Source organism: Colias eurytheme, chromosome 5 (assembly GCF_061535395.1).
Source record: "Colias eurytheme isolate Ceu_HAF_F1 chromosome 5, ilColEury1 Martin Lab GWU primary, whole genome shotgun sequence".
Taxonomy (NCBI): domain Eukaryota; kingdom Metazoa; phylum Arthropoda; class Insecta; order Lepidoptera; family Pieridae; genus Colias; species Colias eurytheme.
This window is the reverse complement of record NC_142984.1, coordinates 6798704-6812691: the sequence shown is the minus strand read 5'-3', so window position 1 is coordinate 6812691 and position 13988 is coordinate 6798704. Positions and strand designations below refer to the sequence as shown.

Genomic DNA, 13988 nt, shown 5'->3' with positions numbered 1-13988 from the left:
TAATGTGCCCTGTATGGCGCAGATTCTCTACTGCCTACTGCCAATCGAGTTCATCGACGTCTAGATTGAGGCTTAACTATGTTATTTAAACGTTATTAACATGCTTCAATCAATTGCTTCAATTAATGTTAGCCTTTATGAGGAAACCACGTACTGTTTACAATCTGGACAAGTAATATTCAGATTCAAAGATGCATTTGTGCAGGTTATAACAACTATAAATATAATTTATTTTATTCGGTATTATGATTTATTTAAATAATTTATAAGCGTAGTGCATATATTTGCATTAAAATAGACTAATTGAATTCAAGACCATCGTCGTATTTATTTTTAGTTTTTGATACGACATTTTCATTAGGTTTTTTTTCTATTATGTCTTATCAGTCATATGTTTATTGTGTTTTTGTATGCAGTTTTATACACAGTTACAATTGTTGAGCTAACGATACAGAACATTATACAACGAGTTTTTATGGGCGTATGAAAAATAAACGAGATCTTGTAAAGCATAAAGTTGAAGTATCAATATGATCGATTACACCTATCGTCACTATAACCTGTGGAACCTGATCACAGATAATATAATACCTGCATGTTATAAGTGGCCAAGAGTGATTGAGCCCGTCTAGTGCACAGGCAGAGCTTGCAATGCGGAATTACTCGCTCCACATTTGGCATGCAATTCTATTATGGAAATATCTACAGCTTTATCTAAATCGCGTATTTTTGTTACGAGAACATAGATGACCTTTGGATGCAATTCTGTTTGACATTCAAATTGGTCTGCCTCAAATTGGTCAGTGTGTCAACTGCTTGGATATTTTCATCCGTTATATTTTCATTTATTTGGAAACAATAAGGAAGTGTTCATCCAATATTGATTACCTATATGTATTTTGTGTACCTATATTGGTTGCATATCGTGTCGATTAGTATTAGGTATGTTAAAATATTTAAATTCGTATAAAAATAAGATGCATTGAGCCGCTCTCTACTTTGGCGTATACAAGTATATTATTACGATTTATAAAGGAAAAATGGAAAAACAATATTTGAACATGTATTATTGTGCCATAATTTTAGCTCAATCAATGCATACAATCTTGATTTAACAAAGCCAACTAATTGACTATGATTTTTATAAGTACCTACTCTATTTCTTAAATATTTCCTATAAATAAAAATACAAAACCGGTGCATTCCATACATAAAACATTAGCCAAGATAAAATAAAATAACTATTGTTTCGAATTAACGTAAACGCATATACATAAATCATAATATGTTATTACATACATTAAATGAACATGTAAATCATAAAAGTGTAGAAGAACATCACACGAGCGAAGATGTGTGCACAAACAAGTCATTAAGACGAAATTAGAGTGGCCTAAATGTGAACGTACTCTACATGAAAATTTTCACATAGAAACGTACAAATTTTGTACCAGATACTACATTGTTATGAAGAAATTACTGTTATATTGTAGTATAAATAAATCGGAGAGACTATATACTTATTGTAGATAATATTTAGATTTATATTGATACTGTTTGGAAAGATTACCTACGTGAAAGATAAGCAAAGACAACACAAGAAAAATAACAGTCTTGTGTGAGAAAGTTATTTCGTAATCGTAGGTACTATTTATTCATTTTGACATTGTTTACCAGAGAATATGGCCGGTACTAGAATCCAAAAAAAACACCTTTTCTTTTAATTACAGAAACGAAACTAATATGTGTACCCGACGCAATATGGGATTGCGTAACATAAAATAGCTTTCTGTTGTTGAAGCTAGTAAAAACCAAGGTAACGTGTATTTATTTTTGCAAACGCACAAGCAAACTAGAGCCATTGTTTCCACAAACGACTCGTGTTCAACCAGTTACCAGATCTATTTGTAGTTTTGTTACGCTTTACAGGTTTCCGTACTAATAAATTTGGTTATTTATGTGTCGTTCGTATGTTTACTGTGTAAATATTAACTAACTAGATACCCTGGCTTCGCCTGTGGTACTTATATAGCCAATAGCACTAAGGGTTGTCATACATATCCAAAGGTGAAAGAATTTTTGTAATCTATTCAGTTGTTAGGTAGATGGTAGATTTTTACTGCCTATAAAAACACCTTCTGATTTTTCCAATACAATTTTTATTATTTAAATCAAGTATTGTGTACGATATTGATCAATAATTCCTCAAATCTTCTATAATACCATATACAGACCGGCAAAGTCAGATTGAATTCCACGAATCGGTAACATCGTTAGGACCATCACGATTACGCTGATCTCATAGAACGGTGTCTTTGATGAACAATCAATACCATTTACCGTATACAATTTATCACATGATTTATGCACGTATTGTTTCCCATAATTATCTTGTTTGCTTACAAAATAATTTGTAGCGTCGTTAAAGAAAATACCTAGCGAGATAATAACATATTGTCCAGATATAACAAGACGCTTAAAATATGTGCATACGAAACAAGAATTGGTTATATTGTAAAATGCAATTAGGTACTATTTCATATTTATATCGCTGTATCATTTTTATAATTTGCACAGATTGTTTCATTTCGTTGTAAGGTGAATTTAAAAATATTTATGAATCCTTAAGATCTGCATTGCCAGAGGGACGCAGTGATTGTTTATTAAGTAGATCATGTTTGTTTGATCTTGAAATACATTTTATATTTGTTACGTAAATATTACGTTTAAAGTGTCAATATTATCGTTTATTAATACCAAATATGTACAAGTTTCATAATATTCAAAGTTGGAACAAGAAATATTAAATTAAATATCATTCACATTGTCATCGACATACTAATGAATAAAATATAGCCAATATAAACAAGTTGCTTCATATATAGAAGTAGTGTTATAAAAAAGCTTTAAAATCGCGCACAGACATATATGGTAGTGACAGAACGAGGATGGCGCCAACAATCACTCGCTAGGCCTACAGTTACGTCTCGAAAAACAACCGCCGCATTGAACGTATCTATGGATCATTATTTCTCCACAAGACGTCCTTAGAGTTAATCACTTGATACGTAATGAGATGATTAAAAACCTTCATAAGAAACAACCTGCATTCTCTACAAATAGACATATACGGATAATTTTTTATAACCAGCAATGTCTGGCATGGCATAAATCACATCCCTAAAATAACATAGGTCAGTGACTCCATTTCCATGTTTAGAACATCTCAAAAACCGTTTGCGTCTTTAGACGTTTGTAGAATAGGCCAATATTAATATGGAAGATGAATCCTACCGCTAAATATATTTGTAGATTCAATTACGATGTTTTCAAAGCTTTCATTTATTGTTACCAAATATTGGGATGATTCACGCAGATCAATGAACGGTCTAAATAGGATTCTATAGCCTCTGCATATTACGGAGGTATCATTTGTTACAATCAATGAACGATATCATTCAGGACAGTGCGGGTTTCAACGAAGCGTGTAAGCCAATCGAAACACGAGATCGCCCTGACATAAGTCACCAAATGTAGCAAGCTGACAGCCTTGTCTTTCTATTTATATGACTAACACACGTTCATGTTGTCCCCTGGTGCAATAAAATTTACAACCTGTGACACTTATCTCGATTCACGTCGTAATGAGACAGAACCCTTTAGGATTACGGTTAAAGAATGCGAGATAGCTTTACTGGGCTCTGGTGTAAGCTGATGGATCTGACAAGAGTTTAATTTTGTCGAGCAGACTATATAAATGTTTTGTTATGTGTCTTATTATGTGTGTTGCAACTTTATGTTATTCCAAGGTTCATACGTTTCATTCATTAAATCCATTCATAACATTACGAAATAATTTACATTTTAATATTATGCCCGTTATTTGCCATTACATTACATCGTGCAAAAACATTGTCGTCGATTTATTATTTCATTAGCGAATACATTGAAAAATATGTGTACGTAGGTATTTGGTATCATAATATGTGAGTTCATGTTTAAAACTTTAAAATAAAACTGAATGATAAATATAAATGACTTACATCTGGGTGTTCTTTGACTGGCACGTATACTTTTTCTGTGAGTGTGGTGACCATGCCTTCTGCTTCCGGAAGAATGAGGGGCTCTTTCTTCACCCCATTTATTTGGAATAGATTCGCGCGGACCTTTGCAATTTCTGAAAAGAAATATTAGTTTATTAGTAATGGAATTGTTATGCGACATCTGGGTCTATAAATTAGAGCAATAAAATTCAGTATTAGTGACGATAATTTAAGACGTCCGCCCAAATGTTCACTGGAAATTATAAAATTTAATGGTGCGCTGAAAATTTGCATTTATGAGTTCTCTATAACGTCTCCAGGAAAACAGACAGAATTAAACACAACGAGTACAGAGTTATACAAACAAAACATTAGTAGGTCAGCGATTAGAAAGAATTATTCATAATGGCATGGGCGAAATAAGATGATACTGTAAATTGTTTTTATTTCACGCCAAACGTTTATATTTTATTCCGCGTTTATACATTACACAGCTCACAATTAACGGTCAAAGTAAATGGTTCCATCAAGAATTTTAACGATCTCACATGAAGGGAACCGTTGTGTAAACATTGAATTTCAATATCTTCCTTATCCAGATAAATAAATGATGAGTCATCGCTTAGTATCCGGAGTACCTACATAATTGTACGACCATCTGTTTTTGTAACATCTCATGCATAAAAAGTGTGTCAGATCTTGGTTCGTTGCAACTGCACATTAAACAACCTACACGCAGATATCTATATTCTATATACAATCTCGGCTATAATTCTAACGTGATTTAATTACTACAGAGCACATTAATGCATCTGAATTGATATATTCAAATGGCATATGGTACGGTGAAGCCAAACTGAATTCTTTGTTGAATATATGAGCTGTTTTTGGTTCACATGGTACGTATCAAACGATACATGTTCGACTGTCCATACGGAGCCCATTGAGGTCTGACGACAATGTGGAGGCTTTCACGCCATATAAGGGTTGAGAAGAGAGTAAACAAGCCATTAACCCGCAACGGAGTTCGTTTGATCATCGGATTATATATTTAATTGCTACCTTCGCACATAACGATGTCACTTTTTAAAGGCATGATTTCGCCATTGCTTTCCATGTTTTTTTATGCAAAAAATGAATGGAAATTTTGTCAGTACCTATTAAATTTGTTTATTTGTGAGCATATGATGATAATTCTAATTTGTTTCACTATCCTGTGCTCTTCTTTCTTGTGTAAAAATGTGTGTGCAATTCTTGTGTAAAAATATTTGCCCTTAGGTGTAGGTGTACCAAAACCTACACTTATAACAGTTGATTATAAAAATATCAGAAATAAAGCTTCTGTATATCCAATATGGTTAAATCCAAGGTTAAAACATTTACAGACATTACAAGGCGAACTTGGCAAATCACTTAAAGTCATAAGTTTGAAACATGACGTTGACGAGTGTCAAAACGGACCGGACAACTTAACAATACAAACGTCAAGTTTAAAGAGATGTCAAACAGATGAGGCCATGTATGAGATAATACTGTAAAAGGCGATTTTTTATTAATCAACGAAAAATGTACAGGTCTCGTTAAAATGTAGAAATGAGTAAGTTCTTCCAGCAATTTTCTTCCAGAAATCGAGAGATACGTTTGTGCGATCGAGAATTAACGTAAAACAGACAAATCTTTTATGTATAATTCTCTATTCTATTCTATTCTAATTTCTCTATTTTATCAGTAGTTTGCAATAAGCGTTTTCACAAGTATTATCCGCTAATCGCTCTTGAGCTTATCTATGCCAGCACCATATAAAAGGCTTTGTTGACGCAGGTGATCTTGAGGTTTTCCGTCCATCATTACACGCTCTATGATTAATGCATTCAAATTTATGATTAATGTATTCATACATGATACAACGTAGCTCATATTGTCACTTTGAAGTTATGTCACAACACACAACATTGCTCACAACGCGCCTTTGAAACTTGTACGAATATGGAACGAATTAGTGATACGCACTCCATTCAACGTTTGGTTTGAAGTCAATGTTTTTGCGATTTGGATATGGTAAATAACTAAAGAATAACATTAAAAGTTATGCAATGGAATCAAACAAAGTTAAAGCCATTTATTGGTTAAATGGAAAATGTTCAAAGGTAAACATTCTCTTCACATAATGATTCATATCTGCTAGCATTGTCTAGGGTTTTCCTCCTAGTTTTCATTTATTTGTTCCATGATAATAACTCGAAAGATAAAGATGAGTAGATTTATTATTTTAACGTTCACATAAATAAATTAATCAAATGAAAATATAATTATAAATAGGTACATATAAACGAGTAGGTATTTAGTTATCTTTTAAAATGAGAACCCAATTGCGACCACAAAAATAACTAGTTGGTTGGTAGGCAACCGCAAGTGTCTTATAATACTATGCTTGTAATTCCAGTAGTCGAACCTATTATCTCATAATATGTTCTATATCTCTCGAAGAATGAATATTTATCAATTTAAATGCATTGTATACACACAATTATATTTAATTCATGACTTACCGCTCATTAATACAAAAAAAAAATCATTAAGATTTTATTTTTAGGCAATCCATACTAATATTATAAATGCGAAAGTAACTCTGTCTGTCTGTCTGTTACTCAATCACGCCTTAACTACTGAACCAATTTGTATGAAATGAAATTTGGTATAGAGATATTTTGATACCCGAGAAAGGACGTAGGCTACTTTTTACCCCGGGATATAGGATAGGTTGTATCTCGGAAATCCAACGGAAACGGGAACTATGCGGGTTTTTGTTTGACTGCGCGGGCGAAGCCGCGGGTGGAAAGCTAGTAATTAATAAAGTTTGAACTGCAACTGTCAAGAATATGTAAATCCATGATTCTACGAAGGAAATTAAACTATATAAACGTGAAATGTAAACATCTTTAAAGAGGTATGCAACATAGTTTTTTTTCTGCTTTTTCACTATTTGGAACATTTTTATTTTTAACCATAAAATGTTAAGCCTGATGGGCCTTAACCCGAAATCTATGACAAAATAGCACTGCCAATTTCGCACAATATCTTCACTGGTATCGCAAAATCTATTATCTATTTACGTCACAGTGTCTTGCAACTATAATTAATCAATACGGCTATTAACTCAGTCTCAGGATCACTTTCATTTTTGCCGTCGACTCGCGGAAAATTAAATCACATTAATTAAATAATAGCTCTCGCTTTACAAATCAACGAAACGTGGTAGTGAAGAGTAAAAGCTAGCGTCTAGACGTTGGAATTACATGGTGCGTTAATTATACAAGACAAGTACAATTGGAGCAGGTAAGCAAGATGCATTGTAGCGCATGTCATAATGTACGGCGCGTCCGTGATAAATACCACCGCGATTTTTTAACTCATTACAGAATACACCTCAATTGACGGGTACAGTGTACAAATTGTTTTGAAATATAAATATAACTCTCTAAGTTGTTTGAGACTAGTTTTTCCAAAGAAGATGATGTTTATTTTTATTTTAGATAGGTATTATGTATTAAATACATATTTAAACACTTAATAAAAGTGTAAGTGAGAACTAGAAATTTTATTTTATATCTGAAGCTTTGGTGAGTATTGTAATAGAAGAATTTCGTTCCTTGCGCAAACCTTGAGGAACATTCCTTAAATCTAGTTTACAAATATAGCCAGCTACATAACTGAGTTGCATTTTAGAACAAGAATATGCGTGAGATTAAAATACAGAATACAAAAGCAAACTAATTAATGTACCTAAATTAATTGTGGTAATTTTTTGAGTTGTTATACTAAACGTCGTAATAGAAGTTCCGTTGTTGTATTTTCGAAATCCGGCTTTTGATGGAGTGTCTGTTTTGAAAATTAAATAAAAACATACGATTTCATACATTTTGCATTAGTATTATATACCTATACTAGGGTGAATACCCGTAGCTCAGTGAAAAATCAACAATAAGTATACTAATACAGATAACAATGTTAGTTGTATCAACGACACTGTCACGATTTACACATGAAAGTAGATTTCCTTTTTTGCAATACTTTCTAAAGGTATATTTATTTTATAGACTACAGATGCTACAGACGTGTACCCAGATAATGGACAGATAACAAATCGTAATCATGTAAAATAAAACGTATCAATAACAGGGAAGTGGGAACCGTATAACTACCTTCATAATATAATTGAATACATTTATTTAACTCTACTTTCAGGGTACAAAAGTTGTAAGCCTTAATGTAGCTAGCATGTAAAAGGTTTTGAAAGCCGGCAATACAAACGAGGAAAGAAATGAGAACAATGTAAAATGAACGGGAATTTTCACACGTGGAGTAGCGATGCGTAAAGAGCCGGCGAGCTTGCTTCCATTGGCACATGACTTGTATCACGCAAGTGTATTGGATAAAAACCTAGCTCATATTACTGAGAGTATGTATGCGTATTTAATTATCTTCTGATTTTTTGTTAACATGAAGTAAGATTGTGATCTTTACACTAACAAATAACTAACCAGACACAAAGAATATAAACTTTCGGATAGATACTTACACTCGTATTATTTTTATTAACTACATTATACAACTTCAATAAAGAACGAACATTTGAACCATTTTCTTATTAAAATCAACCGGGAAACAAATATCAATATCGATATCTTTCCGCCATAAATAGAACTGTATACAGATACTCATATTGACGTATGCCATGCCCATGCCCGTATCTGCACAACATTATCACAACAATATTTCCTTGCAACAAATTGCACTGGCATAGAAATTTGCTATAACGGATTTATGGTAGCCACGGAATCATAAAGCATAGCATAAATAAACAATGATATTCCTGTTCTCGACGATGATTCACAAAAAACGAGTACGAACGCAAAATGTAAGATCAAATACAATTTAGATGCTATTACAGCACTCATTTAAGGAACCACTCTAGGTAAATGTTGTTTCAAGAGCATTTAAGCATGTTATTTAAACAGGCCGGTCACTTTCAGTCAATAGAAGAACATACTTCCTGCTGACTATGTCAAGTGCTCATGTTGTTATGTTTATGCCTTATGTATATTCAAACGGTTGTGACTAGGAAGCCGACTACATTAAATAAGACATCATTTAACTTTACATTTAAATATCATTTATTTAAATTAAGTGTAAGTATCGTGTACGCTAACTAGATATCTTTTATCTTCGTTATGATTCAATTAATATTTGCTGCTATAGAAGTAAAAGTCCGTATGTATCTTGTTTCTAGATACGTAAAATACACTTTAGTTATTGTGTTTAGAGTACTTTTGAATTACTTCTTCAATTAATAACGTAGTGAGAAGAAATTTACAGGACAATCAAGAGTATATTATGTATTTATCGCTATAGTTTGTTATTTTGTGAAATACCAGAATAAGTCACTGAAATAATTCTGTCATCACGTTAACAAGAAATTTATAGAAAGGAAGGAAATTCTACCGCCATTAGTCATGAGTACCTCCCATCCAAACCTTATCCTCCTTCCAAATATGTTTGTAAATTATTTTAAACTGAGCTATTTCATTGTTATTTGTTACATGACGTCACATGTTTCTGTTACATTTCGTTACAATACGATAATTTCGATACGGTCTTAGAAATGTAATGGCGCATTGACTCATTACACATTTTCAAACAAAACATTTATAATAAAATAGAAAATAGACGAAAACATTTGTCGTAATTTTTTGTAGCATTTAATATGAAAATTTCTAGACGAACTTGAATAAATCACAATTGATTAGTTTTCATAGCGTTTTAGATTACGATTCCTAAACGCGTCTTTGAGAGGCATACGGATTAATAGTTAAAACAACAAAGTGCAATTTCTAATAAACAGAATGCAGAACGTATTTAAAAGCTTCATTTTATCAAATATTGACTCCGTAGCAACTTAATTATGTTAATTCTTTGAAATGAAACAATAAATAACTTAATTGAATTCTGTTAATTCTATTCACATCTCCCAAGTTTTCAAAATTGATACTCTATTCCGAAAACTTATTCATCACCACAATGTGTGGGATGGCATTGATTCCTCTCAGAATGGTGACGAAATAAGATTGATTGTGAGTCATTTTTCAATGACCACATGTTAAGGACACGAGGCGAAGCAAAAAATAAATACGTACATACGTTTTAGATGTCGTTAAAGGAATTAATTGTGATCATTTACAATTCTGCATTATTTGTAAAGTTGCAGATTATTATTGCCAGTCTTGTCGAGAATTATTGTAGTACCTTCTAAATCAGTTCGTTGTTTGTCTGTAATTTATCTGACACATGTACAAATCGTAGTATTTATTAGGTAAGTATGTTTGTAATATTGTTTGTTTAACGTTACCGTAAGAAAATTGAACAGTGTTATGTTTCAATTGCGTATTTGGCAAGCGATATTCAAGAGAGCTTGCGAAATGCTTCCACTTTAATGTACTTAGTACGTGAAAATTTATGCGTATTTGACGAATGTGTTAAAATAGTAAGGTTTACAGGCTACAGCGGTATGCCGGAGACACGGATGTTATGGCTCTGTCACTGTTAATTTTGTATTATGTTTATAGAAATAATTTATTATTTAGTATTAACAATTTTATTACAACCGTCTATGCAGCTGATTCATATTCCTGGATGTTGAATATAAGTTTAAGACATAATTTATCGCTTAGTTTTAAATAAATCAAAGTTTAAACTGGCCTTCTATCCATACAATAATTTTATATATCTACAAGTAAGTACGTCGAATACCAAGAATCAAGACAGTTGTTCTGGATACAACGACCTACAATTTTAGGATCCAGCTGTAGCATGAACGGTGCGCGGTTGACGGTTCTTTTATTATAGCTATAAAATCGCTGAAGTAAACCAACAGTTAACTGATTTAACGTCTAATATTTATTTTTCACGGTTTACTTGTAAAACGGTGTAAATAGAACGCGTTTATGGTGGCGAAAACTATTCAACGCGCTGCCAAAGTCGCGTTAAAGTTTCGTAATAAACTTTTGTTAGTGTGATGTTTTTTCGTCGTATGATTTTATGTATAATTAATAGTTTATAACGTCCGGTGTTAAACGCTAATTAATCATAAACTGCGATTGATCTGAACTGTGTCAAAGAATTTAGAGCGGAAAAATTAAGGAAATAATAAAAAAAATATACGACAGAAATTCTTGGTATTTTTTAAAATAGATTTATTAAGTATGTCCTTTTAAAATAATAACGTAAGTATGTCTGAAAAAAAGTTAAATACCTATGATAAAATTTACGTTAAATTTTATAATGTTTAATTATAATATACTTATCACTTATATCGCTATAGTTATTTTAAGTTTAATTAACCATATAACAATTTACTATAAACAGCGCAGCGGCACTATTTGCTATAATAGAATGCAAAATAAAATATGACTAGCAATATCCATATTGTATATCAAAATTAGCTAATACAACGAGCTATTCTGAATGACATAATACATTTTCGAGCACCAGCTCATAAATCTTACCGCCCGCAATAATATTTAATACATAATGGAACTTTGACATCGAGACAATAGATAATTCGGGCACTTGGCAGGTATAGGCATGGTACAGGTAATAAAACGCTTGTCAACCTAATCATTAATAACACTACATCTTGCTGGTAGGTAGTACAGTCAGAAAAGCTTCATATTGTAATCTATGGATTGTGTGAATGCGGTCTATTTGATATTTCTAGTATAAGACTAGGGAAGGAATTAGGAGCATAAGAAGGGTCATCTTCTTTTTTAGAAGAAGCGCTTATTGGTGGAAAATGCAACAGTGTCGTATACAATTACATAGTAATGTTTTTGTATTCAAGAAAAATTAAACAGTCGTTCACAATAATAAACCAATTTATCACCTACACTTCAAAGATTTTATTTACCCTTCACGTCACGTCAGTTTCGATTTTGACGAATACATAATAATGAGGTGTCGGTAGTGAATATCTATCAGATTCCGCCCACGCCATACCATGACTGTACCAGGTGCTGATGTGTCATTTAAAGCATTGAGACGTGAATTTTATCATGTTATGGTAATTAAACGGCACGATTAGTTAAATTGAATGAAATTGATTATGTTACCAATAAACCTATTTATGAATCCCTTTGGAGTTTTCCATCGAAGCTATGTACCTATACGTACCTACTTTAAGTTTTTGTTACGCGCAAATTAATCATTTATTATAATAAAATAAAACTAACAGGCTGTCAGAGACAACGCGAGCTTGCATTTTTCGCGATTTCACGAAAAATGCAAGTCACTAATTTCTAATGATTACATTCTTAAAAATCTATTAGGTATTGCGAAGAAAGCAGTAATTCGATCAACGATAAAATTGGTAATAGATTACTTTCCCACTCATTTATGATATCTATCAGATAATATTATTAATCTACCATAAATCCTTATGTTAATAGCAGCATCAACGAGCTTTTACTTTCTCGTCACTGTAAACCAATAAGTTACGTATCAGAAACATAAAATCTTTGCACAATTTTATATCACTAGCCTCAAACACTCGCAAGCTGAATAAATATTTATAGAAAACACTTAAACTATAAGTAGCAGACTTCTTAAATTGCGAAATAAATGCTTACGTGTACAAGACATTTGCAAATGTAATTATTGAATACTAGCGGTCCGCCCCGGCTTCGCCCGTGGTACATGTTTACGTTTTCTCTACATAAGAACCATCCTCGTACTTCCAGGAATATAATAAAAAAAGAATTATCGAAATCGGTTCAGCCGTTCTCGAGTTATGCGCTTACCAACACATTTTGCGATTCATTTTTATACTATAGATAGACTAGCGGTCCGCCCCGGCTTCGCCCGTGGTACATATTTACGTTTTCTCTACATAAAAACCATCCTCGTACTTCAAGGAATATAATAAAAAAAGAATTATCGAAATCGGTTCAGCCGTTCTCGAGTTATGCGCTTACCAACACATTTTGCGATTCATTTTTATATATAAGAAGATTACTAAACTATTATTTCCACTTGCAATATTGAATTACAAATCATGTTATATTTACACAATAGATAACCAATATTTTCAGCTCCTAAAATAAAGTAGATTCTTACGATTTCTTGTAAACATAAAATGAAATACGGTGGTAATATAATAATTTAAGATGAAATGGGTTTGTTTTTCCAAATCTGATGGATTTCGCTTCAAGATTCTCTTCAATGTTTTTTTCATATATTATAGATATCTTCTTCACTACATAGTATAAAACAAAGTCGCTTTCCCTGTCCCTATGTCCTTATGTCCCTATGTCCCTTTGAACGCTTAAATCTTTGAAACTACGCAACGGATTTTGATGCGGTTTTTTTTAATAGATAGAGTGATTCAAGAGGAAGGTTTATATGTATAATAACATCCATTAAATAGTGGAGAAGTACTGTTATTTTTGAGGTTTCTAATGTGATGTCGTAAAAAATTACATTTTTACCGCTTACATTGCAAACGCAGGCTGAACCCTACGAGTTTTATCAAAATAATGTACTAAGTATTATACACATTGAAAAGGTCTACAGAAAAGTCCGCGATGGCATATGTCTATCTCTTATGGATAACCCACAATAACTTCTTTTTGTCATTTACTTTTTACGACAAATAATGGCTAATTTTCGAAGCGATTTTAACCAATACAGCATTAATCCTTAACCAATTAAATACCTTGAGTACATTGTTCATTTAATATAGATCTAGATGGCCCTTTACACCGTATGATTTAAGGGAATATTTACGAAGATATTACAGATTTAAAAATTGCGGGACGTAGCGTTTGCGTCGTTACCGGCCGGCCGCCCGGCTATTAATATATTTTATACCCGTGCGAAGCCGAAGCGGGCCGC

General features: G+C 32.5%; 1 protein-coding gene across 5 annotated transcripts in view; it reads right to left on the bottom strand.

Moving 5' to 3' along the window:
- Positions 1-13988, bottom strand: part of how (protein held out wings) — a 64587-nt gene that overhangs the window by 19218 nt on the left and 31381 nt on the right. For all 5 annotated transcript variants that reach the window (XM_090101992.1, XM_090101995.1, XM_090101991.1 and 2 more), the window contains exon 2: positions 4044-4177. In XM_090101992.1, the coding sequence (XP_089958118.1) occupies positions 4044-4177 (134 nt within the window). The remainder of the gene's footprint in view (positions 1-4043; positions 4178-13988) is intronic.